Raw genomic sequence first — 22,681 nt, forward strand, 5'->3', positions numbered from 1 at the left:
ATAGCAGGCACACTGACTTGCTTGGTGGCTGTGTCTGTAGCTTGTGTCAGTAGCTTGTCTGTTCCCTAGCAACAGAATTCCGGTGAAACGGTCTATATTGTCTAAATTGTAGCTAATTTCACTGCTTAGTTTCCTTTCTTTGGTTGACAGTCACAGGCCACAGGATTAAATAAACTATCGGGGTATTTCTTCACATGATGTAATCATATTATGTTTTGTTTTATTTATTATTTATTTATTTATTTATTTATTTATTTATTCATTTATTTATTTATTTATGTATTTATATCTTTTGCTCAGGGTGCACAGCTGTGGTGCAGTCCTGTGCAGAGCCCTTTGACAGCGCTCGTCAGCGACAGAGAGCATGGAGTGCTGATGACAGCAGACCTCACAGGCCTCATCAAGACCTGGCAGGGTGAGAGGGGCCAGGAGACCTGGCAGGGTGAGAGGTTCCAGGAGACGGCCTCCTACTCTGCTGCCTCTCCACACTGCACATTACTACAGTACTACATCAACAACCGCTGCTTCCTCTCTGTGAGTAAACCAACGGATTCTCTCCCATTTCTGTTCAGTTTGCCAAACTGAAAGGGGCGGTTTCACAGACGAGGCTTAGATTAAGCCAGGAGTAGGCCTAATTTGGACTAGTTAAACTAGGACATTTAAGTGGCTTGCATGAACGTGTCTTAAATCTGACTTAGTTAGTCAGAGACTATGGAGTCCTGGAGTAAGCCTAAATGAGAACACCTGGGTCAAGCCTCATTAGGTTAAGTAGGAGCAAAGGCTGTTGGTCTAATGGTGCTCAACAAAACCCGGAATAGAATTGAAAACACCATTACTGGAGTGAATCTTGAGTCCAAACAACGGCAGAAGCAAAAAGAACTCGCTCAAAAAACTATAGTGAGTATGAAAAAACTACTAAAACAAATAGTGGCAAACGATCCAGTTATACAAGGGATCAGCCGAGCAGAATTTTGGTAAACAAACCGCGTCACTGGGTGGCAACGGCAATGGAACCCTATGGAGCCCAAGTGGCGTGAGGCTTGAGTGTCTGACTCTAGCCGACTAACTCTGTTTACATTTTAAAAACTGCGACCGTTCACACAACTTTAACACGACATGCATATATTATACATCAAACTCTTGAGCTAATTCTGCTCTCACTCAGAATGTCAAAATATAAGCGATGTGATGTATAGTTTTTGAGATATTAACGTTTGTTTGGCACAACTCATACTATTAACTGCCGCGGCGTTCCGCATTTCTGGGTGGCAAGTGAGGTCACGCTGATTCGTCCTATAGAAAGTAAGAACCATACTGCTGCTACTGAGCAAAAGAAGAAGAGAGCGTGGGCTGCAATTTGCAGTGAAAATTCAATGCCTCAAAGTGATCAGAACTTAGAGAGAACTGGGTACAGGCCTTCCTCTTTGAGACAGAGAGGAAAGTCTAGGCTCAAGCAAAGTAATGATCTCCAATGCATTTTCTTTGTACATACGAAAGTTATTTCATCAAACTGATTCAATGGGTTACTCTATCCACAAGTACTGGTCTGGCTGGCCCCTGTAGAGCATATTGGTCTTCATTTAGATATTCCAAATAGCCCATGGTCCCAAACAGTCCATGCTCCCTTTCAAAAACACTACTAAGCAGAAGTTAAACCTGCCGCTTTGGAGGATTAATTTAAGATTAAATTTAGTCCCAGAGTAGCTTTGATCCACCCTCTCGCAATCGGCTTCGTTTAATCCAGAACAGGCTAAATCTACGACTATTTTAAGATAAGGCTGTGCAAGTGACTTCGAGTTAAGTCAGCTCAAACAGCATTTTAGTCTGGGACTAGCCTTAAGCCTTGTCTGCGAAACCGCCCCAAAATGATACACAACCAGAGTTTCTTTCAAGCAAAATAACACTTCTACCTCTCGTTCCATGTTGTTCCAGGTTGGCACCAGTCAGGGATCTGTGTGCACACTAGAAGGTTTCGCTTTGACTAGAAAGTCCAGCCTAGTGGTGTGTGACAGTTTTCATCTCAACGTACTCCTAGTTTCACCCGACAAGAAGTGGATCCTGGCTGGAACCAAGGACAACGATGATCTAAGTCCAAAGGTATTTCTTGTTGTCTTTGAAGGCCTGACGTGACGTTTGTGTTTCCTGTGTTCATCAATAAGAGCGTTGAGAAACAGTTATACTATTGTATATGAACGTTACTATTGTATGCTTCTCTGGCAGGTGATATGCACTGAGAGTTTGACCTCTCCCTCTGAGGACGAGGAGCCTCTATGCCAGTGTCTGCCAGTCAGTGGGTGCCAGGTTGCTGTCTTCATACCCACCCAGCCTGCCAGACTGGCCATCATCCATCACATGGGCCAGTCACACAACAAAGCCCTCACTGTGTTCCATGTCAGCATGAAGAAAAACAAGTACAAGACAGAGATCCAGGGTAAGACAGTTCACACAGAGGATGTAAGGATCTACTCATCTACTAGTGATGATCTAGTATCCAATCCCATGGAAAAGAGATTCAGTTGGTGAACCATTAAAGGGGAAAAAATCCGCCGTAAAACACTGATTCTATTCAGTAACAGCTATTGGTGATGTACGTTTCATATCTAGGAAGATGTTGTTTGGTGGTGTATTTTTTGGATTCATGCAGATCAGCACATGTGGATGATGTTAGCCTGATATCAGACTGAATTGTCAACTCGTTAGACGACATTTCCATCTTCTAGTCTGACATCACCTCCACTCTGATTTCCATGAGGGGATTCCCCCAGGGGAATTCCATTTTGCCTAACCAATCATCACTAGAGACCAACGTATCTGCCTGAATCTAAACCAATCATCACTAGAGACCAACGTATCTGCCTGAATCTAAACCAATCATCACTAGAGACCAACGTATCTGCCTGAATCTAAACCAATCATCACTAGAGACCAACGTATCTGCCTGAATCTAAACCAATCATCATAGAGACCAACGTATCTGCCTGAATCTAAACCAATCATCACTAGAGACCAACGTATCTGCCTGAATCTAAACCAATCATCATAGAGACCAACGTATCTGCCTGAATCTAAACCAATCATCACTAGAGACCAACGTATCTGCCTTGAATCTAACGTTCGTTAATCCAGTCAGGAGAACGCAAAAAAAAACACTTCCCCTTTGAATAAATGCCTTCAAAGCAGAGTGCTGTTCATAGGTACTTTTAATCGATAAACAGCCTCGATTAGCAGCGTCTATCTCGTGTATGGCAGCCGCCATTGTCGTTATACTCCTCGGCGCACTTGACAACGGTGTTAGTCCCGCCCGTTGCACTGTTTATTGACACTGATTGGCTAATCGTAAGTCTGTTTATTGACACTGATTGGCTAATCGTAAATTCCCCTCGGCGTTCATTAGATAAGTCGTTCCTTCAACTGAGGAAATCGCTGTTGCATGTCACGATGCCAGTCCAGAAGCAGCCAAAACTCAACCCGGTGGAGTGGGTGGTCCGTGGAGTGGTCCGTGGAGTGGGTGGATTCGAAGGTCTGGACCCAGGAAAAGATTATGTCACATCACATCCACATCAATTATTTTCAATGCAGCCACAGATTATTATATATTTTTAAGTAGAAACAGGTCAAGGGAAATGGGCAAACTTTTTTTTTATTACATTGCATTACAAAACAACTTATTGAATGTACCAATATATTCTTGCAGTGCAAGAATATCCAATGTATAGGTTTTAAACTGTATTCATTCTAGTCCAGCAGGTGGAGTCCTTCACCCTCACACTGAACATCAGAGGCCCAGACATCCTTCTGGAGGCCAAGGACAGCAACACTCTGGTGGTGGCGGCTGACCGAGGGCTCTGGGTCTATTCTCTGAAAGGAGTCGTGCTCGCCAGCTTCGAAGACCACACTGCACCCATCTCCTCCATATGTGTGGTAGGTTCCTTTCATCTCCTCCATATGTGTGGTAGGTTCCTTTCATCTCCTCCATATGTGTGGTAGGTTCCTTTCATCTCCTCCATGTGTGTGGTAGGTTCCTTTCATCTCCTCCATATGTGTGGTAGGTTCCTTTCATCTCCTCCATATGTGTGGTAGGTTCCTTTCATCTCCTCCATGTGTGTGGTAGGTTCCTTTCATCTCCTCCATATGTGTGGTACTGTAGGCTCTGTAGCAATAGTGTACCTACTACCTACCCTCTGTGTGAAATATGTATTACTGTATGTTTGTGTGTGAAAATGTCCCATTTCTCTTGTTTTGTGGCATGACATTCATAGGACAGCTTTCGCGTGGTGACGTCATCTCAAGACCTCTCCTTACGAGTGTTGACATGGAGAAGCGACGGAGACCAAAGACTGACCTTGGAGAGCCGCTACCACTTACTGGGAGGCTCTCACGCCATGTCCAGGTACGCCGGGCCATTCAGATGCACCTATATGGTGACATGACATAAATATCACAATGTTCTTATTCCCCTTGGCAGTCTTTTCTTCAAACTATTCCTGCTGCGTGTGTCTTCCAGGGGGTTCACTCACGTTGCGTGTGACTACTCCAGCATCGTGGCCTCAGTGGAAGGGAACGATGGAAAAGACGTCCTGAAGGCTTACTCCTTCACCTCCTGAGCAGCACTGCCCCCGCTGGTACCAAAGCAGTTTGCACTAAAACCACTGGAAGGACTCACATTTGCCTTTTATTCCCAGGTCTTAACAGATACGCTTGCTGTACGCATGCTGTGCTTCAGTAAGTCTATGTTTACTAAAGAGTATCAGACAGTACAGGTGAAGAGCTCGATGTTATGGGGAAGGCATTCACTGTGCGTGTTGTGGGATAAGATTTTTGTTTTTAAATCTGTACAGGTAGAAGGGTAATCTATTATAACTGAACTTATTGGAGCTGAGGTATTTCAATGTTGATAGATATAACTGGTCTTAAGGCATAATGTACGTATGTATGTGTAAAATATATCCTGACCTGTTCTTCAGTATATTACCTTCACTCACTACTGAGGCAAGATAATTACATTACATTATTACATACCATGAACTTGTGTATTGAGCCTACATCGAGATAATTAGTTCCTACATATAACATACTCATGAAGGCACATAAACAGCTTTTCCCTCATATGTCTTCTTCACATCGTGGAAGAGGGACCCTAGAGTCTCATCGTCTTTGATGGCCGTCCCTCTCATGTCCAGAAGGACACGCCTGAGGACTATAGTCATGGTCTCACACGCTTTGCTCCCTTCCTCGGAGTTCTTTTCCAGCTGTTGAAAGGCAAACGGGACATTTTAGTTGAACAATTTTTCAGTGAAAAAATTGAAATGAATCGAGATGAACAAGTGTTGTTTTTCTTACCCAAGTGAAAGCCTTGATAGTACGAGCCAGGAAAGCATTCTCTACCTCAAGTGGTAGTGTCAGCATATGAGCCATACAGTCTAGTATGCACATGAGGGTTTCTTTGGTGGCCTTAGAAGAGATGATAAGGAGGGTAAGATTCAGAAAGTTCAGGAAGTTGCCTTGCCCGGATAAATTCAGTGTGACACTGCCGCTGGTTCAGACCTGAAAAACACAACACTGTACTGTAACTTCTGACCTGGTCCAGCGTGTGGAGGGCCGTCTGAGCATCGCTGTGCTCTGGGTTCATGGCCTTGACAGCCTGGATGGAGATGACTGGCTCCTTAAGCTGCTCCAGCCACGCCCACATCAGCCCAGTCAGGATGAAGGGATCCTGCTCGGTACACAGCCTCTCCCATGCCCCGCCTTGGTTCAGCTCTGCCTAAACACATACCAGCCAGTCACCTTACACTCCCTGCCCACCTGTGACTGACACTGTTTATTCTGGCACATTCTTGTTCAATTAACCTGAACACCTCTTTATATGACCATGATTAACCTGAACACCTCTTTAGATGACCATGATTAAAAAGAACAGTCTTTGTAGCTCATAGGCGGATCCATACAGTCGAGGTGTGTGGATGACTTACCTGCCAGGCTAAGACTGCGTGCTTGTGACCTTCTCCCCCATCTTTGAGAAGGTCCACAGCCAGGGCCTGAGCCACCAGCAGCCTCCTGGCATCCAGGGACAACTCTGACTGCAAGGTGATGAAGGGCACCTCCGACTCCTCGTCTCTTTCACCGTGCCACTTCCTGCCGTTCATAGGCACCTCTTCCCTCTGCTCCGTCTTGCACCTGGACAGCATGCTGCTGCCCCTTTTGGGAGATTCCTCGTGTCTCATGGACTCACTGCGTTGAACGGCTCTCCGCCTCGCTTTCCTCAGGATGAGGGATCCGTCGTTCTGCTTGGTCAGACTCTTGCGCTCCCACAGTGAGCCCGTCGAGCTGTGGGAGATGACAGACTGGCGGCTCGTGCTCCACCCGTGCCAGCGCGCGGCGGCGGTGAGGGCGGAGTCAGAGGCGGGGCAGGTCATGTGGACATTGCCTTGTGACAGAGAGCAGAGAGGTTGCGTCAGGAGGTTGAACTCTGAGCCCAGCCGTCTCAAGTCCGACTCACTGTAGCTCAGGCTTTTGCGGTGGTAGAAGATGGGCGGCTCGTTGAAATGTCTGGGCAAGGTGGGAGTGCCTGGTAAGCGGGGGCTCCCAAAGGACTCTGGCTCCAGCTTCTCAATGATGCTGAGGGTCATCTCTATGTCGCTGATGTCAGGCGCCTCCAGAATGTCCTCCTCGATCACCTGCCGGTTCTCCGCAATGTCCAGCAGCAGTCGACAGACCAGCTGGACCATCTTGGGTCGGTGGCGCAGCTCGCGCCTCTCGTAGCCGTGCAGCATGTGTCTCTGGCGGGTCAGGTACTGGGACAGGCTGACCCGGTTGGACCGGGGCTCGGCGCAGGAGAACACACTCCTCAGAGGAACGAGGAATTGGACAAAGTGTCTGACGCACTGCAGCTGACTCCGCGTCTGGATGGAGTTAGGACGCTTAGCGCGCACATATAAGATGGCCTGGTTGGCTGACATCCTGGTGGCATAGGCCAAGAAGCATGCCAACAATACACCTGTAGGGGGGAAAGCCAGAATCCTTCAGTCTGTCAGAATTTCATCAAAAGCCAAAACACTGAATTCAATAAACTATTTCCTTTTCTTTTTTTCTGATCCCCCCCCCCCCATTTTCTCCCCTTATTGTACTTGGTCAATTCCCCCTGCTGCCCCGGTCGCTGCCCCGCCCCCTCTGCTGATCTGGGGAGAGCTGTAGACACACGCATGCTTCCTCTGATACATGTGCAGTTGCCAGCCACATAGCACATGGGAGGATCACGCTATTCCCAATCCCACCGCCCCGACCGACCAGAGGAGGCGCTGGTGCAGTGACCAGAACACTATACCCTCATTCCGGCTTCCCACCCGCAGACACAGCCAATCGTGCCTGTATGGACGCCCAACCAAGCTGGGGGTAACACGGGGGCGCGAACCTGCGACCCTCATGCTGGTAGGCAGGGAATCTACCTCTACACTCCTCGGACGCCCCACAATAAACTCTTTTCTAACCTGTACCTGTTCTTCCCAGACCGGCATGACAGTGGACCGCTATCTTTCCCTCCTGCAGGGCGAAGGCCATCACCTTCACCATGTCCAGCAGGGTTGTGAGGTTGGCCACTCCATAGTCGTCCCAGACAAAATTGTAGAAATATACTGAAACAGCCAGATGTGTTGAGTTAGACTTGTGTCGTGTGTCACTATAGTTTGAAACAGCCAGATGTGTTGAGTTAGACTTGTGTCGTGTGTCACTATAGTTTGAAACAGACACATGTGTTGAGTTAGACTTGTGTCGTGTGTCACTATAGTTTGAAACAGACAGATGTGTTGAGTTAGACTTGTGTCGTGTGTCACTATAGTTTGCAACAGACAGATGTGTTGAGTTAGACTTGTGTCGTGTGTCACTATAGTTTGCAACAGACAGATGTGTTGAGTTAGACTTGTGTCGTGTGTCACTATAGTTTGCAACAGACAGATGTGTTGAGTTAGACTTGTGTCGTGTGTCACTATAGTTTGAAACAGACAGATGTGTTGAGTTAGACTTGTGTCGTGTGTCACTATAGTTTGAAACAGTCAGATGTGTTGAGTTAGACTTGTGTCGTGTGTCACTATAGTTTGAAATAGCCAGATGTGTTGAGTTAGACTTGTGTCGTGTGTCACTATAGTTTGCAACAGACAGATGTGTTGAGTTAGACTTGTGTCGTGTGTCACTATAGTTTGGAACAGCCAGATGTGTTGAGTTAGACTTGTGTCGTGTGTCACTATAGTTTGCAACAGCCAGATGTGTTGAGTTAGACTTGTGTCGTGTGTCACTATAGTTTGAAACAGCCAGATGTGTTGAGTTAGACTTGTGTCGTGTGTCACTATAGTTTGCAACAGCCAGATGTGTTGAGTTAGACTTGTGTCGTGTGTCACTATAGTTTGAAACAGACAGATGTGTTGAGTTAGACTTGTGTCGTGTGTCACTATAGTTTGCAACAGACAGATGTGTTGAGTTAGACTTGTGTCGTGTGTCACTATAGTTTGAAACAGTCAGATGTGTTGAGTTAGACTTGTGTCGTGTGTCACTATAGTTTGAAACAGACAGATGTGTTGAGTTAGACTTGTGTCGTGTGTCACTATAGTTTGAAACAGCCAGATGTGTTGAGTTAGACTTGTGTCGTGTGTCACTATAGTTTGCAACAGACAGATGTGTTGAGTTAGACTTGTGTCGTGTGTCACTATAGTTTGCAACAGCCAGATGTGTTGAGTTAGACTTGTGTCGTGTGTCACTATAGTTTGAAACAGCCAGATGTGTTGAGTTAGACTTGTGTCGTGTGTCACTATAGTTTGAAACAGACAGATGTGTTGAGTTAGACTTGTGTCGTGTGTCACTATAGTTTGCAACAGCCAGATGTGTTGAGTTAGACTTGTGTCGTGTGTCACTATAGTTTGCAACAGACAGATGTGTTGAGTTAGACTTGTGTCGTGTGTCACTATAGTTTGAAACAGACAGATGTGTTGAGTTAGACTTGTGTCGTGTGTCACTATAGTTTGCAACAGCCAGATGTGTTGAGTTAGACTTGTGTCGTGTGTCACTATAGTTTGCAACAGACAGATGTGTTGAGTTAGACTTGTGTCGTGTGTCACTATAGTTTGAAACAGACAGATGTGTTGAGTTAGACTTGTGTCGTGTGTCACTATAGTTTGAAACAGACAGATGTGTTGAGTTAGACTTGTGTCGTGTGTCACTATAGTTTGAAACAGACAGATGTGTTGAGTTAGACTTGTGTCGTGTGTCACTATAGTTTGCAACAGCCAGATGTGTTGAGTTAGACTTGTGTCTTGTGTCACTATAGTTTGAAACAGACAGATGTGTTGAGTTAGACTTGTGTCGTGTGTCACTATAGTTTGCACGGCTCACTCTGAGTTATTTCAACGCTTACTGTCATTTTCCATGAAGACGTCTGGGCGGTAGGAGAAGCCACTCTCTGGCTCCAGAGGGTTCCCACAGCTGGCATGTTCACCAGGCTTCTGCAGGTTGATCACTGTTTTTATACCACTCCTTCGCGCACACACACACACACACACACACACACACACACACACTCACACACACACACACACACACACACACACACACACACACACACACACACACACACACACACACACACACACACACACACAGTGGGAGACATGCAGTCTTTTTTTATACTGGTTTACACAGATTTTGTACTTTCATGTTGAGGAAGCTGCCAAAGAACCTTGAATCAAAGATACCTTTTGAATTGATCAATAATGTTATATTTCTCAATGATTTCTGTTGAGGGTCTGGACATGGCAAGAAGGTGATCAGTGACCCTGAAATGATAACAACATTATCGGTACGATATATGGTATTGTATATGATTACATGCATAATCCTTTTCAAGTTAATTTAACTGAACCTTAGAGAAAATATAAAAACAGAGGTGTACTAAAGTGTGTGGAGCGCGTTATGTTTGGACGTCATATCAGAGTAAATGCTGTAGAACAGTCTTAAAATGCTGACCAGGAGGAGTAGAGGCCTTTGATGGCCTGCTTGTCATCACTCCAGTAAGTTGGGTTGTCATACTTGCAGGCTTCACCTCCACAGCCCATTGAGCATTGCATCGGTCCAGGGATGACGTACCGTATAGCTTCTCCTACAATTGTGTACTTTGCCCTGGGGGCTCTGACTGGAGTTAACAGAGGAGAGAAGAGGAGGAAAAATACGATATTACACTTATACAGGGTTTAATCTAGTAGAATGATTGGCTTGCTAGGCTACTTGCAATTAAATTTAAAATCCCCATCAACTTCTCCTAAAATTTAATTTCTTCTCATTTGAAGCAATGAAATCAACTTTTTTATCCGCATTTTAGCAGAATACACAAGAACAATACTACATATATGAAAATATAGTTTTCAAATCTTCAGCACGATGTAGCCTAGATAAACTGTTGGAATTCTAACAATCCCAAAGTCTCCACACAGTGCTGGGTGGCCTCGAAAACGTACATAATTAAGGTAATCAGGTGGTGAGTGCTAACTTAGCTTGCTTGTCTAATCCTTGTCTGGCACTGTGCCTCTGACATCAGACGCAGTGTGCAGATGCACTATTCAAACTCAGTGTGGCATTTGTAGAAATAAAAGCCTGGGAAAAATAAAATGCTTATAACATTGTATTTTATATCCATCTTTAACATCTTTACTTACTGAAATCCATCAGAGCCCCACTTGTCTTGAGTGCCATATGTACAGTCACTCAGGCTGACATCCACAGTCATCGTAGACCCTGGGCACACACATACCTGTGTCATTATACTTGTCTATTACATTCAATCCCTAACATCTAACCCTAAAGTAGAACAAAGTCTAGAAACCTCTGCTGTTTGGAGGCTGTTATTATTCTGGACCTAATTGGACAGTAACAATATCTGCTTTAGAGGTGAAAATGCAAGTGGGACATTCATTATCTTAAAAATAATAATCATATTCTAAGCTTGTATTCTAAGTATCCGTTATCCTTAGCTGGAAGTTGTGCTCCAATATCTCATCAGAGTACAACACAATCCATGGTCACTATTGAAGAGTAATAATGTACAAAATAATCAACCTAGAATGATCTAACAAGGAAACCAAGACAAACAATCCAACGATGAAAAGTAACACTGGTTTACCTGTAATGAGTGAGGTGAGGAGCTTGTAACCGCCATGCCAGAACCTTCTACTCCAAATGCCAACATCTCTGACATCCACCTCCACAGCGCTGACGTTATCTGTCCCTCTCCAGCCCTGTGGAAAGTCACTCCTGTGGCCTTACTTGATTTGATTCACCTCAGCTTATCCGTTTAGCGGGGTGGGGCGACACAAGTCCACAGCATCCTGTACGCTCACCAAGATCTCAGATCTTCACCCTTGGGAATAAATACACCTTCAACGGAGATGTTATCGTCTAAATCACTGTGTCCTGTCTAAAATCTCTCTCCACAGGTTCCTCCTCATCAGGGGGCAGTGTAGAAGGGCTATTCCTGACTCTGTCTGGATTAGCCGACTAATCTTATTACTATAAGGATAGGTATCGAGGGTATGCATGTGATGTCACAGAGGCACAAGTCACTGTGGGGTCACGCCCACTGAGTCGCAGCAAGACTGAGCTTGAATGCAGTAATCAGCCTAGATAACTGACACCTGCTGCTCAGGGAGGAACTTGACACTCATTTTGACACTCATTCCCGATTGAGGGGGCGTGTTCCAGTGGGTGTGCATACCCTCTATAGAATACAGCACCCACCCCTCAACAAACGGCATCCTGAACATACTTTGTTACCTTGTGCTGGAGACTGTTGTGATCTACAATATGTAAATATACATATAATATATATTTATATGTTTATACGCATATGTCATTAGTCTATGTTTACACCACCAGAGAAACTGCTATCCAAAAAGGTTCTTGACATCAGGACTGGGCAATTTGTTTTATTTTTTTATTAATTATATATGCATTTTTATTGTAAGTACGGTATAAATTAGCTGTCATGAGAAGCCTAAAGCAGCTCTTAAAACAAGACACTCATTTCTCCTAAGCGCTCGTACAAAGAGGCGGGACCTTAGTGACATAGAAAGTGGATAAAATCTGATTGGCTTACTTGCACCCTGCTAAAGCTGGTTAAATTCAGGTTACTGAGGATAAATCAGTTAGATCGCTGTCATTTAAAGAGCTTCCAGAGCCAGCCACCTCCTTCATATCCTTCTGCCTTGCTAGGTTACATACAGTAAAGCGAGGTACTATCAACAAACATTTTGCAAGATATTATCAATATCAATTCTTTAATTATTTCCATATTATAGTCAAGACAAGAGTAACATAAAGCCTTTCTGGCTTTACCCTGTGGTTCAAGGCTTTAGTTATGGTTCAAATGTGTGTTTCTTTAAGCAAACAATCTATACCTTTAATATTACAAAAGAGTGCATGTGAATGTAAGGCTTTAGCTATACATTTTAGTATATATATATTTACTCTCACATCTCTATTGTTCTAGCCTCTCCAGAGCCAGAAAGCTCAATAGCCCCCTCACCTGGATAGAGGCTGTAACAGCAGCAATCAGCTCAAGGCACTGAGCAACAAATACTGTAATCAATAAAATCAGTTTATTTCATTTGCCCAATAATTGTCTCCAAAATCACATAATAAATCTCAGTTATCTAAAAGCATCAATTCAAGGGATAAATCAGCAAGTGCACATAAGGAACGGTCCCTTTCACAGAGTTCATTTACAGTACTGACTAAGACAGCATTGTGCTGGAATACTGTCATAGAGCTGGGCTGGGGCAATTACGTCACGTCTGGGTGAGCAACGCAAGGCATTGTGGGTAAATACAATGGACTCCTGTACACTAATGCCACTCGCCGTTTACTTCAATGTAAAATTGCGGTACAAAAAAAAAACGATGGAAAAAAACCTGAAATCATTTAATTTATAAATGACCCAAAGACAGAATGACATGACAATATATTACAAGTTCACCGGCCATAGATTGCGCAAAATGCATCGAAAATAGTCATTTGATCCATCTTCAGTAATGTCACTCATGTCCCTATGTGACCTAGTTAGCTCGCTGTCCACCTGGCATGTGAATAAGGGCTCGGTATTGGAAACTAGGCAATATTTGGGAATACTGATTATGCTAAACTTCAGATAACAACATTGTGCGGGAGGTAGGTACTGTTTTATTGTGTGATTGCTAACGTGTATGTAGCGTACGGCCAGTTTAGCGGAGCCCGCAGCAACTCCCTCTTTTGAGACTCAGGCCAGGTTTACATGGCAACGCTGCCTGCAGAAAACGGCAAACTGTCGTTGCGTTCTCGACTTTGGTTCGGTGTTTACACACCGTGTTGTATAACAACTCGCGTGCAGACGGTGACTGTAGTGCGCACGCCAGGCCGCTAGGTAGAGGTGTAACGCTGCCACGCAACACCACAGATAGATCACGCGCCTGCGTACAAATACTTCCTTTCAAAACACTTCCTTCATTTCAGCGCTGTGTTTGAACAAGCAACAACATACTAGTTTGCTATGGCAAAAGCACGATCCAAAACAGACAATTTTGTCTGGACGGACGAAGAAGTGGAGTTGTTACTGCGAACGACCCTGGACTATAAGGTGACCAAAGCTCAGGAAAGTGTAGACTGGGAATCCTGCCAGTCAAAATACACGGACATCTTGACAGAATCTCTGCTGCAGTATCCACCGAGCGAAGCTGCAGGAACAAGAAATCCCTTCCCTCACGAGAGAGACGCTATTTCGAAAAACCAGGTAGCCTCAAAGCTCAAAGCCATCCGGGGAAAATACAGACAAGCTGTGGACTCTCCACGGCGGAGTGGCCGCGGACGCGTGGTCCAAATTGATTTTGAGCAAAGGAAGGCACGAACGCTAAAAAAGTTTGCCGTTTTATGCGGGGACCGTCGCCGTGTAAACAGGGCCTCAGAATGAAAAATGAATGAGTTTCGCGTCGAGGCTTTTGAAGTCGGCGACTTATGGTTTAAACATCCAAGTTGAGACTTTTTATGGAAACATGAACATTTTATGAATACTTGTAAGTATGTCTCCAATTCGGCACACACACATACTCCAATAAGAAGCACACATTCCAAATATATTTAAATGTTTGGCCGGTGATTCTCACAGTGCCCTACCAGCAAAATACACAGTGGAGGGCGTTAATACAGCAGCAGAGTGAACCACTTCCAAACATGAGATTTGACATTCACAAAGTGCTTCTTAGGAGATGATATGTTTGCAGAATTAGAGAGTGGCGTCTAACAATTCGTAAGGTTTGTAAATGATGTTCTGGTGGTATTCAATTTACCGATAAACAGGGCCACATTTAGTTGCCAGATGAATGGAGTTTGGTGTGGCCGCTACTAGCCTCCGCGATTTATCGTAATAGACCACAATGCATTGCGCTGGCAAGCGACGCTCAGCCGCGCTTACGTCACGCGCCCCAGCCCGTACGTGACGCGCCCCAGCCCTATAGAAAGAGAGAAATCATGAGCGTTGGATGCAATATAATATGATGCTACCATGTCAGTGCAGCAAGTCTGCTCCACAGAACAAGAACACAACAAAAGTGGGATGTATGACAGTATAGTTTCTGCCCTACAATGATGCATTTTAAAGATGATGCTTTTACACGGTCTCCAACCATCGAGGTGGTGTCGCCCGGTGGTGTCGCCTGAGAGAACCTCCACCCCTGTGTGCTCGAGGAGGTAGTCTGTGCCGGCTCCTATGTCCAAACCTTGCATGATGCAGGTATGTCTGGTCCCTCTGCGTCCCTCAGCGTCCACGCCAACACGCTCTTACTTCTTCTTTTTCTTCTGAGGCCCTTTCAGAGACAAACAAGGGGGGGGCAGCGTAAAGAATCTTGTAAATGAATGACCCTTAATGAATAACCCTAACCCTAATGACCCACCCAATGAGAAACATTTCTTACCCAAGCAAGCACAACAGTCAAGAATGATGTCATAGTAAATCCCTATTCAAACACCATTGCTATTACCAGAGGTGGTCAGTAAACCAGACAGGCAAGCTGGTCCCGGACTGCTGCCGCTGCTGCTAAACACATGCATTCCGGGTCCGGGAATAATGTAATAATAATAATTATTATATATTATATATTATATTGTATTGTATTATATTAAACTAGGCATCGATGCCTACGGCTTCGCCCGTAGCTCACTTGCTCTTATGACATCACTGATGACCACTGCGTGTTGCGGCCTCGCCTGCTCTATGACATCGTAATTAGGGGAATCACCTAATTAAAGAATCCGGTTCCCGATTCTACACTCCCATCACTTATATAGCGTCACACTGATGACATCACTTGATGACATCATCACTGCACTATAGCCTTATCCGGCTCCGTCAGGTCACCTGCACGGGTGCCCGTTACACACCCTGAAGGTTTCAGCCATACTCAATCTTATATATAGATTATATTAATAATTTATTTGGTGACTGTGATAATCCAGGTCACGGGTGCAAAACACTCTTCATTTGGCTCTATATCATTGAAAAGACTGATGCTACTCTAACCGACCACTGGTTTTATGCCTGGTGTGTAAATTGGTCCATACAAAACGGGCTAGCCCCTTCCTATCTTGCCTTCCTATCTTGCCGAGCTCCTGGTCCACCACGCCCCATCCAGAGCCCTAAGGTCCGCTGACCAACTGCTACTGGAGGTGCCCAGGACAAAGTTAAAGACCAGAGGAGATAGAGTCTTCGCAGCTGCTGCCCCGAGGCTCTGGAACAGCCTCCCCCTCGCGATCAGATCAGCCCAGAGTCTAGTTTCTTTTAAATCTCTACTAAAGACACCCTCTTCTCCGTGGCTTTTGACTCGCGTTGAGCTTTTTCTGCGCCTTTCGTTTATTTATTTATTTTATTCTTTTTACTAATTTTATTCATTTTGTCTTTCAACTTCTACCCATTTTTATTACTTGTTTTACTGCACCTTGCTCTCTGATTAGTGCATTTGTACCTGCTTTATGCTCTGTGTTTTTACCTGTAAAGCACTTTGATCGGCCTGTGTCGTTTGTAAATGTGCTCTATAAATAAAGTTGACTTGACTTGACATACAGCAGTAGATACGTCAGAGTTAACTCAAAATAAAGTAGGTACTTTCAGCCAGAAGCTGGAGAAGTTCTGATGTAATAATGACCAATCAGCAGACCACCAATGAACAGTAATGCTGTCCAGAGAGGTCTTCAGAAGCCAAATACAGTGCTAACACACAGCCACACGCTGATGAGCATGCTGATCATCTGCCGTATTTTCATCCCACCTGCACTGGCCCAGATGTTTTACCTGCACTGGCCCAGATGTTGCGGTTGAGCTTCTCCCCTAGCAGATAGAGAGGAGCCATGCTGAGCGCAGCACCGCCAAAAAACAACACAAGGCCCATAGGGCTCAGTTTGGCCATGATGGGGTACACCCAAATCCCAGCAGCATGGTGCACCCAGAGGATCCTGGAAACAAGAGAGAAGAATCAAATACGTGAGCAATGCTGAATCCAAACGTCCACCCTCCGGACTTGTGGACTGAGCCCTCGCGGACTTCAGTCGTACTTACTGTGACGTTATATATAAGCCGCTGATAGGCGGGCCTTTATTTCTATACAACATACTGTACAGTAGGCTTTATTTCTATACAACATACTGTACATTAGGCTACACACACATTCAAATACACAAAGATCTGTCAATAAGACTATGGTTAAATCGATAGACCCTTTTCACGGGGGCCATTTTGTGTCAAAAAGGCAGAATAAACACAGGTGCAAGGCTGCAAGCAGAACACTAACGAGGGTTTCCAAATTCAAATCATGGAAGTTTGAAACCCTCATTAGTGTTTTGCTTGCACCTGTGTTTACCCTGTCTTTTTGACACAAAATGGCCCCCGTGAGAAGGGGTCTATTGGGTATTTCTTTTATCACCCGCAAAGTCAGCGAGTCTGCAAGTGCAGTGAAGTCCGGACATTTGGATATTCTAGCTGTTTTCTCTAAACATCTATGTACACAATGACACAATATGTATATAGCCTATAATGGCTTTGATAGCAGACACATCGCAGCAGCAGTCTTACCATGACAAATAAACTGCAGCGAAAAGAGCCAAGCCCAGGATGCCTTTCAGCCTGCTGCCATATTTATGATTCTGAATGTACATCTGTACAAACAGCAAGGGTAAGATGACAGTGTGCTGTAAAGAGAACGATGGGGAAAGAGTTAAATGCAGAGAAAAATAAGATTATTCTGGGCATAGTAGTAAAGGACAAAGTGTGAAAGAAACGGTAGCCCTGTAGTAAACGTGGTTATCTCTATGTACCTTCACTAAGACAAAGCAGAAACCATTCCAATGACTATAATATAATAAGCTGTCCATGGGCAGACATCTATTACGCAATTGTGTGTTTGTAAAACACACCAAAGGGATCCTGTATCTGTCTGATAACAACTGATAAGAAACAGATAGTTAATCTGTAGCTAAGCTGTATTTGATACAAACGTGAAAGACAACTCAAAGTTCTAGTACTGCATATGAGCCATTTTGCCACTGAGTGTTGAGAATCTGATGAAGGTCTCACGACCGAAACGTTATTCTTATTCAACTTTTGATTGCATATGGAGACGGTGTGCGGGAGTTTATTCTTGCCACTGAGTGTATGAAATAAGATAACAGCAAGAGGACAAAGATCAAAGAAAGACAAGCTAAACTGCTCTCAGTCACAAGTGATACAACAACTGTCCTCGCAAGAAATGTGTCTTGTGATCCCGTCAAACATTGTGATACATCACGATGCCTTTAGACTTACCAGAGCATGGTTCAACCAGAGAGGAATGATGTCATCAAGGTACTGTGGGTACACCAGCTCTCTGTCATAAGTGTATAATGACCAGAAAGAGGAGAATACAAACTGTGGGGAAATGGAGCAAAAAACATTATTTGTTGGAAGTGAGTTTGATGATAGGCTAGGCTAGGCTAGGCTAGGGCTAGCTTATCTACCGTTATGCAATGTTACTTACTGAGCCAACGGGGAAAGCTAGGACAGTGAATAAGGTGTCCCTTAATTTCAGCAGCAGAGATGGGACACGCCCACGCAACGCTTTCGCTGGAAGTATCAGGTGGACGATGTCAATCAACACACACAGTCCAAAGAACACGGCCTGCATCACCTGTAGGGAGACAGCAGTTAGTGCGTGTTGGCCAGCAGCACTGACAGACTGGTTGTAGTTAGTGCGTGTTGGCCAGCAGCACTGACAGACTGGTTGTAGTTACTGCGTGTTGGCCAGCAGCACTGACAGACTGGTTGTAGTTAGTGTGTGTTGACCAGCAGCACTGACAGGCTGGTTGTAGTTAGTGCGTGTTGGCCAGCAGCACTGACAGACTGGTTGTAGTTAGTGCGTGTTGACCAGCAGCACTGACAGACTGGTTGTAGTTAGTGCATGTTGACCAGCAGCACTGACATACTGGTTGTAGTTAGTGCGTGTTGGCCAGCAGCACTGACAGACTGGTTGTAGTTAGTGCGTGTTGGCCAGCAGCACTGACATACTGGTTGTAGTTAGTGCATGTTGACCAGCAGCACTGACAGACTGGTTGTAGTTAGTGCGTGTTGGCCAGCAGCACTGACAGACTGGTTGTAGTTAGTGCGTGTTGTCCAGCAGCACTGACAGACTGGTTGTAGTTAGTGCGTGTTGGCCAGCAGCACTGACAGACTGGTTGTAGTTAGTGCGTGTTGGTCAGCAGCACTGACAGACTGGTTGTAGTTAGTGTGTGTTGGCCAGCAGCACTGACAGACTGGTTGTAGTTAGTGCGTGTTGGCCAGCAGCACTGACAGACTGGTTGTAGTTAGTGCGTGTTGGCCAGCAGCACTGACAGGCTGGTTGTAGTTAGTGCGTGTTGGCCAGCAGCACTGACAGACTGGTTGTAGTTAGTGCATGTTGACCAGCAGCACTGACAGGCTGGTTGTAGTTAGTGCGTGTTGACCAGCAGCACTGACAGACTGGTTGTAACGTAACGTTAGTGGTTGCAGCACTGACAGACTGGTTGTAACGTAACGTTAGTGTTGTAACGTAACGTTAGTGGTTGTAGCTCCTGCATGTGTTAATGTGTAGCGAAGCAGGGCGTCGCTGTCAGAAAAGGAGAAGTCTCTTCGTCCAACACAGGATGAATGAATGAGTGCTTGCTAGCTACACCCTCCAACAACACTCCTTACCAGATTGATGAAAGTCAGATATTTCCATCGTCCCCCGTAGGTTTTTGCGCCTGGGTGTCGTTCCGTATTCTTCAAAGAGCAGTTAGCCGATAGCGTGAAAACATACCAGGAAAATATGAAAATATGAGCGCAAAGACAGTATCCCCACGACATGGTAGCAGCCATTTTGCCAAGAGGTTGACAGTTTCCCTGGTCACGTCATGGGTCACGTAGGCTCGCTGGCCAGGGGCCAGGCGAGGCTGGCCAATGAGCAGAGACTTCTGGTCACGTGACATGGACAACGGCCGCAGTAGCAACTGATGCGCGCTGGGTGGAGTTGTGGCGCGCTCTCGTAACATTCAAAATAAATACCCCCCCCCCCCCCCCGCCCCCATCCTAAATGTTCAGATATGGATCGATGATATGGATCATCATCATCTGAACATGGTTGTAAACATCACTTCAATTATTTATTTTAACTAGCAATCTTGTGTGCTCGATTTCTGGGAGACATGCGCCATGGGCGCAGCAGGATGAATCCAGAAGAAGGCAGTATTGCAGTAATACAACATAAAGGATGCCAACTGCCATAAAACACCAAAGAAGAAGAAGACATCCCTGACACTGATGAAGTCACTCATGTCTGTTCTGTTGCAATAATTACTGTCTGTTTGCACTTCTGTTTGTGCCCTATGTAAATAGTTACTTTACTATGTAAATAGCTACTTGCTTGCATACATGTTTGCACTTATTTTTTCTGTCATCAAACAGAGTTCCAGAGGGTTTGTAGTTGTTTGCCTGTAGCAAGATGCCCTTTCCAGGAAGGCAGGAATGATACAAATATTCAAATGGATATTGGCCATTATAGACTTCACATGTGATGTGAAATACTGTGATTTTGTGCTGCGGACAAAACAAGAGGTGATTGTGTCTTGTTTCCCAAAATATGAAAGACTAGGCTACTGAAGGAGATTTGACCAAAATCTTGGAGTGTTTTCTCTGCTCACATGTAGCCATGACACGTAAAACTGGTGGTAGCCTATGCAGCAGCTGTTGTAGAAAGACGTTGGCTGTGTGAAGTGCAAGAAGAGAACTGCCTTCATTCTGCACAAATCAGAAACCTGAAATAGCACTGTCATCAGTGACCTGAGTTCACCTCATTCTCCCACTTTGTACAAACCATCTCTACAGCAAGAAACAAAACAATATAGTTTCAGGACAAAGAAGACAAAAGAGATCTATGGGCCCTTTTCACAGCAACTGTTTTGAGGTGGTAAAGCAGGAAGTAAAGCAGGTGTAACAAATAACATTAATGAGGGCCCTGGCGCTGGAAAACCTAAATGGAATGCAACCATTAATGATTTTGGTTATATCTGTTTTACTTCCTGCTTTACCACCTCAAATCACTGGACTTATCATTGCCACTGCTGAACAAATGTTCACTCCACAGAGTATTATTATTCATATTCCTATTTCATATTATGAAATACTTTATTAATGCCATACATACAGCATTGAAATGTTTTACACATTTTAGTTTGAAGAAATAAAATGACGCACATTTTGTTTTGCATAACATTTTGCTTGTTGTTCAAAGGTACAGTATTATCAAAGATTTAGCCTACTCATTTAGGCTTATGACCTTTGCGAGAGGTTCATTGACCACACATTCCACTTATTAGGAAGAAAAAAACTATTTTCCGGGAACAACAGTTGTAATCGATAGAGCAACACACACAACCATGTTGTCTAAAAAGTCAACTTAAGTGGGAAAGTGGACTGCAAAATCTTGAAGTTCTATGTGCTGATAACTCTATGTGGATTCTCACAGTTGTCTTGACACTACCTCCTGACCAGACAGATGGCTCTTCTTTCCTTTAGTAAATGTAAATAAATAACATATCAAAAAGATAAAGATGTGATTATATTTTCCAACAGTCTCACAGTCTGCGGTTGGATAATTTAGCCACAACTAGACAAATTTAGTCTAAGGTGTTTTGTCACTCATCCAAGAGGGTTCCTCAGTTTTAACCTACTGAATGGTAGAGCATCATTTGACATAATAAAAAAGCACTATTATTCCATGAAATCGTGTAGAAATGATTGAACTGAAAAAAATCCTTAACATTTCCGACAGATGGCAGCAGATCATGGCAAACGGCTGTCTGCCTACATTCTATTTCTATGTAACCAAAACGTCTGAGACAGATTTCCGTGCTCCACATAGGCAAACATATAAAGCCTAACGGGAAACGAGTTCATTTCACGGTGTCTGCAGGCCTCTCCTATACGGTTTGTCTACTACAAATACTACATTTCCCGACAAGCACTGCCGCTGTCCCAGCCGGCGAACACCGCAAACCGTAAACCAATTGCGTTTCAGCCGGCTCGAGACAGCCAGAAAAATGAAGGAACATCGCTGTGGCCTTCAAAATAAAGGAACATTTCGAACATCTTGTGAAAAAATAGTGTGTATTTTCATTCCTTATATAATCCCTGTACATATATTTATTCTTTTCAGTTTGTACCTTTGCAATACTCGAATAAACGAGTAAGTAAACAAAAATAGCACTTCGACAACAGACCGTGAGCGTCAATGATGCTTTTATTTTGAAAGTAACATCCGGAAGTCTCATTAATTCTGACTGGCTTGACGTTGATCTGACTGCTCCTCTCCTGCTGCTCGCTCCGACAAGTCCAGCCCGGGGGGAGAGGCGAAGGAAACGCAGGATCGCAGTGATGGAGCAATTTTAAGAGATAACATCAACCTCTCCCGTCGAGCGGAGAAATTCAAAACGGTCATCTACATGACCGAAGCAACGAGAACCGCAAGAGTAACAATCATGCAGTTTAAATACAGAAGAATCTGAGGAGCATCTCCTTCTTCTTCAAGGTTTAACACCGCTTGAAGACACCCCCGCATCCCCTTGTCGTACGTCGGGTTGATCGTCACCTTCAGCCCCGTGTAGGTACCGACCATGTCTGTGGAGGAGCAGCGCTACTCGGACGCAATGCTGTTGCTGGAGGCCGCGCCGGAGTGGCTGCGGGCCGAGATCGAGCGTCTTTCCCGGGAGCTGAGTGAGACCACGAACGAGAAGATCCAGGCGGCGGAGTACGGGCTGGCGGTGCTGGAGGAGAAGCAGCAGCTCAAGCAGCAGTACGACGACCTGGAGATCGAGTACGAGACCGTCCAACAGGAGCTCAACCAGCTCAAAGAGGTAGGCTGGCTGCATGCATGACAAACCACAGAAGACCATGTCGTCTAAGGAGGAATAATATGAATATTATAATACAGACATCATCTGTCGCCATTTACTTTCATTGTGATTTCATTCATCAATAACAACAATATACATGAATAACTAGGCTATAATATTCCTTGTGTGGTTTACAGTGACCTTGTCGTTTTTTTAATGGCAGCCTAGTTATATGCCCCTGTGGCATCACTAG

The 22,681-nt window shown here is 44.7% G+C and overlaps 3 protein-coding genes and 1 pseudogene across 4 annotated transcripts; 2 read left to right on the plus strand and 2 right to left on the minus strand.

The window, feature by feature from the left end:
• Positions 1–300: 300 nt before the first annotated feature.
• On the plus strand, positions 301–4,958 carry LOC310771935 (F-box/WD repeat-containing protein 12-like; the record flags this gene model as incomplete). Its single annotated transcript, XM_083664431.1, has 6 exons — positions 301–534; positions 1,933–2,097; positions 2,221–2,431; positions 3,740–3,921; positions 4,260–4,390; positions 4,505–4,958. Coding segments are annotated over 6 exons (1,023 nt in total), but the record flags the coding sequence as incomplete, so codon positions are not given.
• A 108-nt stretch (positions 4,959–5,066) lies between these two features.
• Positions 5,067–14,784, minus strand: LOC310771937 (protein tyrosine phosphatase domain-containing protein 1-like; the record flags this gene model as incomplete). Its single annotated transcript, XM_083664433.1, has 9 exons — positions 5,067–5,249; positions 5,341–5,451; positions 5,579–5,761; positions 5,970–6,994; positions 7,491–7,628; positions 9,398–9,516; positions 9,735–9,815; positions 10,006–10,171; positions 14,685–14,784. 9 exons carry the CDS (start codon positions 14,782–14,784, stop codon positions 5,076–5,078), a joined length of 2,097 nt encoding a protein of 698 aa, XP_083520559.1. The 3' UTR covers positions 5,067–5,075.
• LOC310771936 (androgen-induced gene 1 protein-like) lies at positions 13,014–19,417 on the minus strand (the record flags this gene model as incomplete). Its single annotated transcript, XM_083664432.1, has 6 exons — positions 13,014–14,864; positions 16,346–16,506; positions 17,123–17,238; positions 17,852–17,953; positions 18,063–18,212; positions 19,253–19,417. 6 exons carry the CDS (start codon positions 19,415–19,417, stop codon positions 14,839–14,841), a joined length of 720 nt encoding a protein of 239 aa, XP_083520558.1. The 3' UTR covers positions 13,014–14,838.
• Positions 19,418–21,954: 2,537 nt separating this feature from the next.
• Positions 21,955–22,449, plus strand: LOC310771938 (protein bicaudal D homolog 2 pseudogene; annotated as a pseudogene). Its single transcript has one exon. The product of its transcript is annotated as a protein bicaudal D homolog 2 pseudogene (transcript).
• The last annotated feature ends 232 nt before the right edge of the window (positions 22,450–22,681 follow it).

The sequence above is a fragment of the Poromitra crassiceps genome (assembly GCF_964638095.1).
Source record: "Poromitra crassiceps genome assembly, contig: HAP1_SCAFFOLD_1541, whole genome shotgun sequence".
Classification (NCBI taxonomy): domain Eukaryota; kingdom Metazoa; phylum Chordata; class Actinopteri; order Beryciformes; family Melamphaidae; genus Poromitra; species Poromitra crassiceps.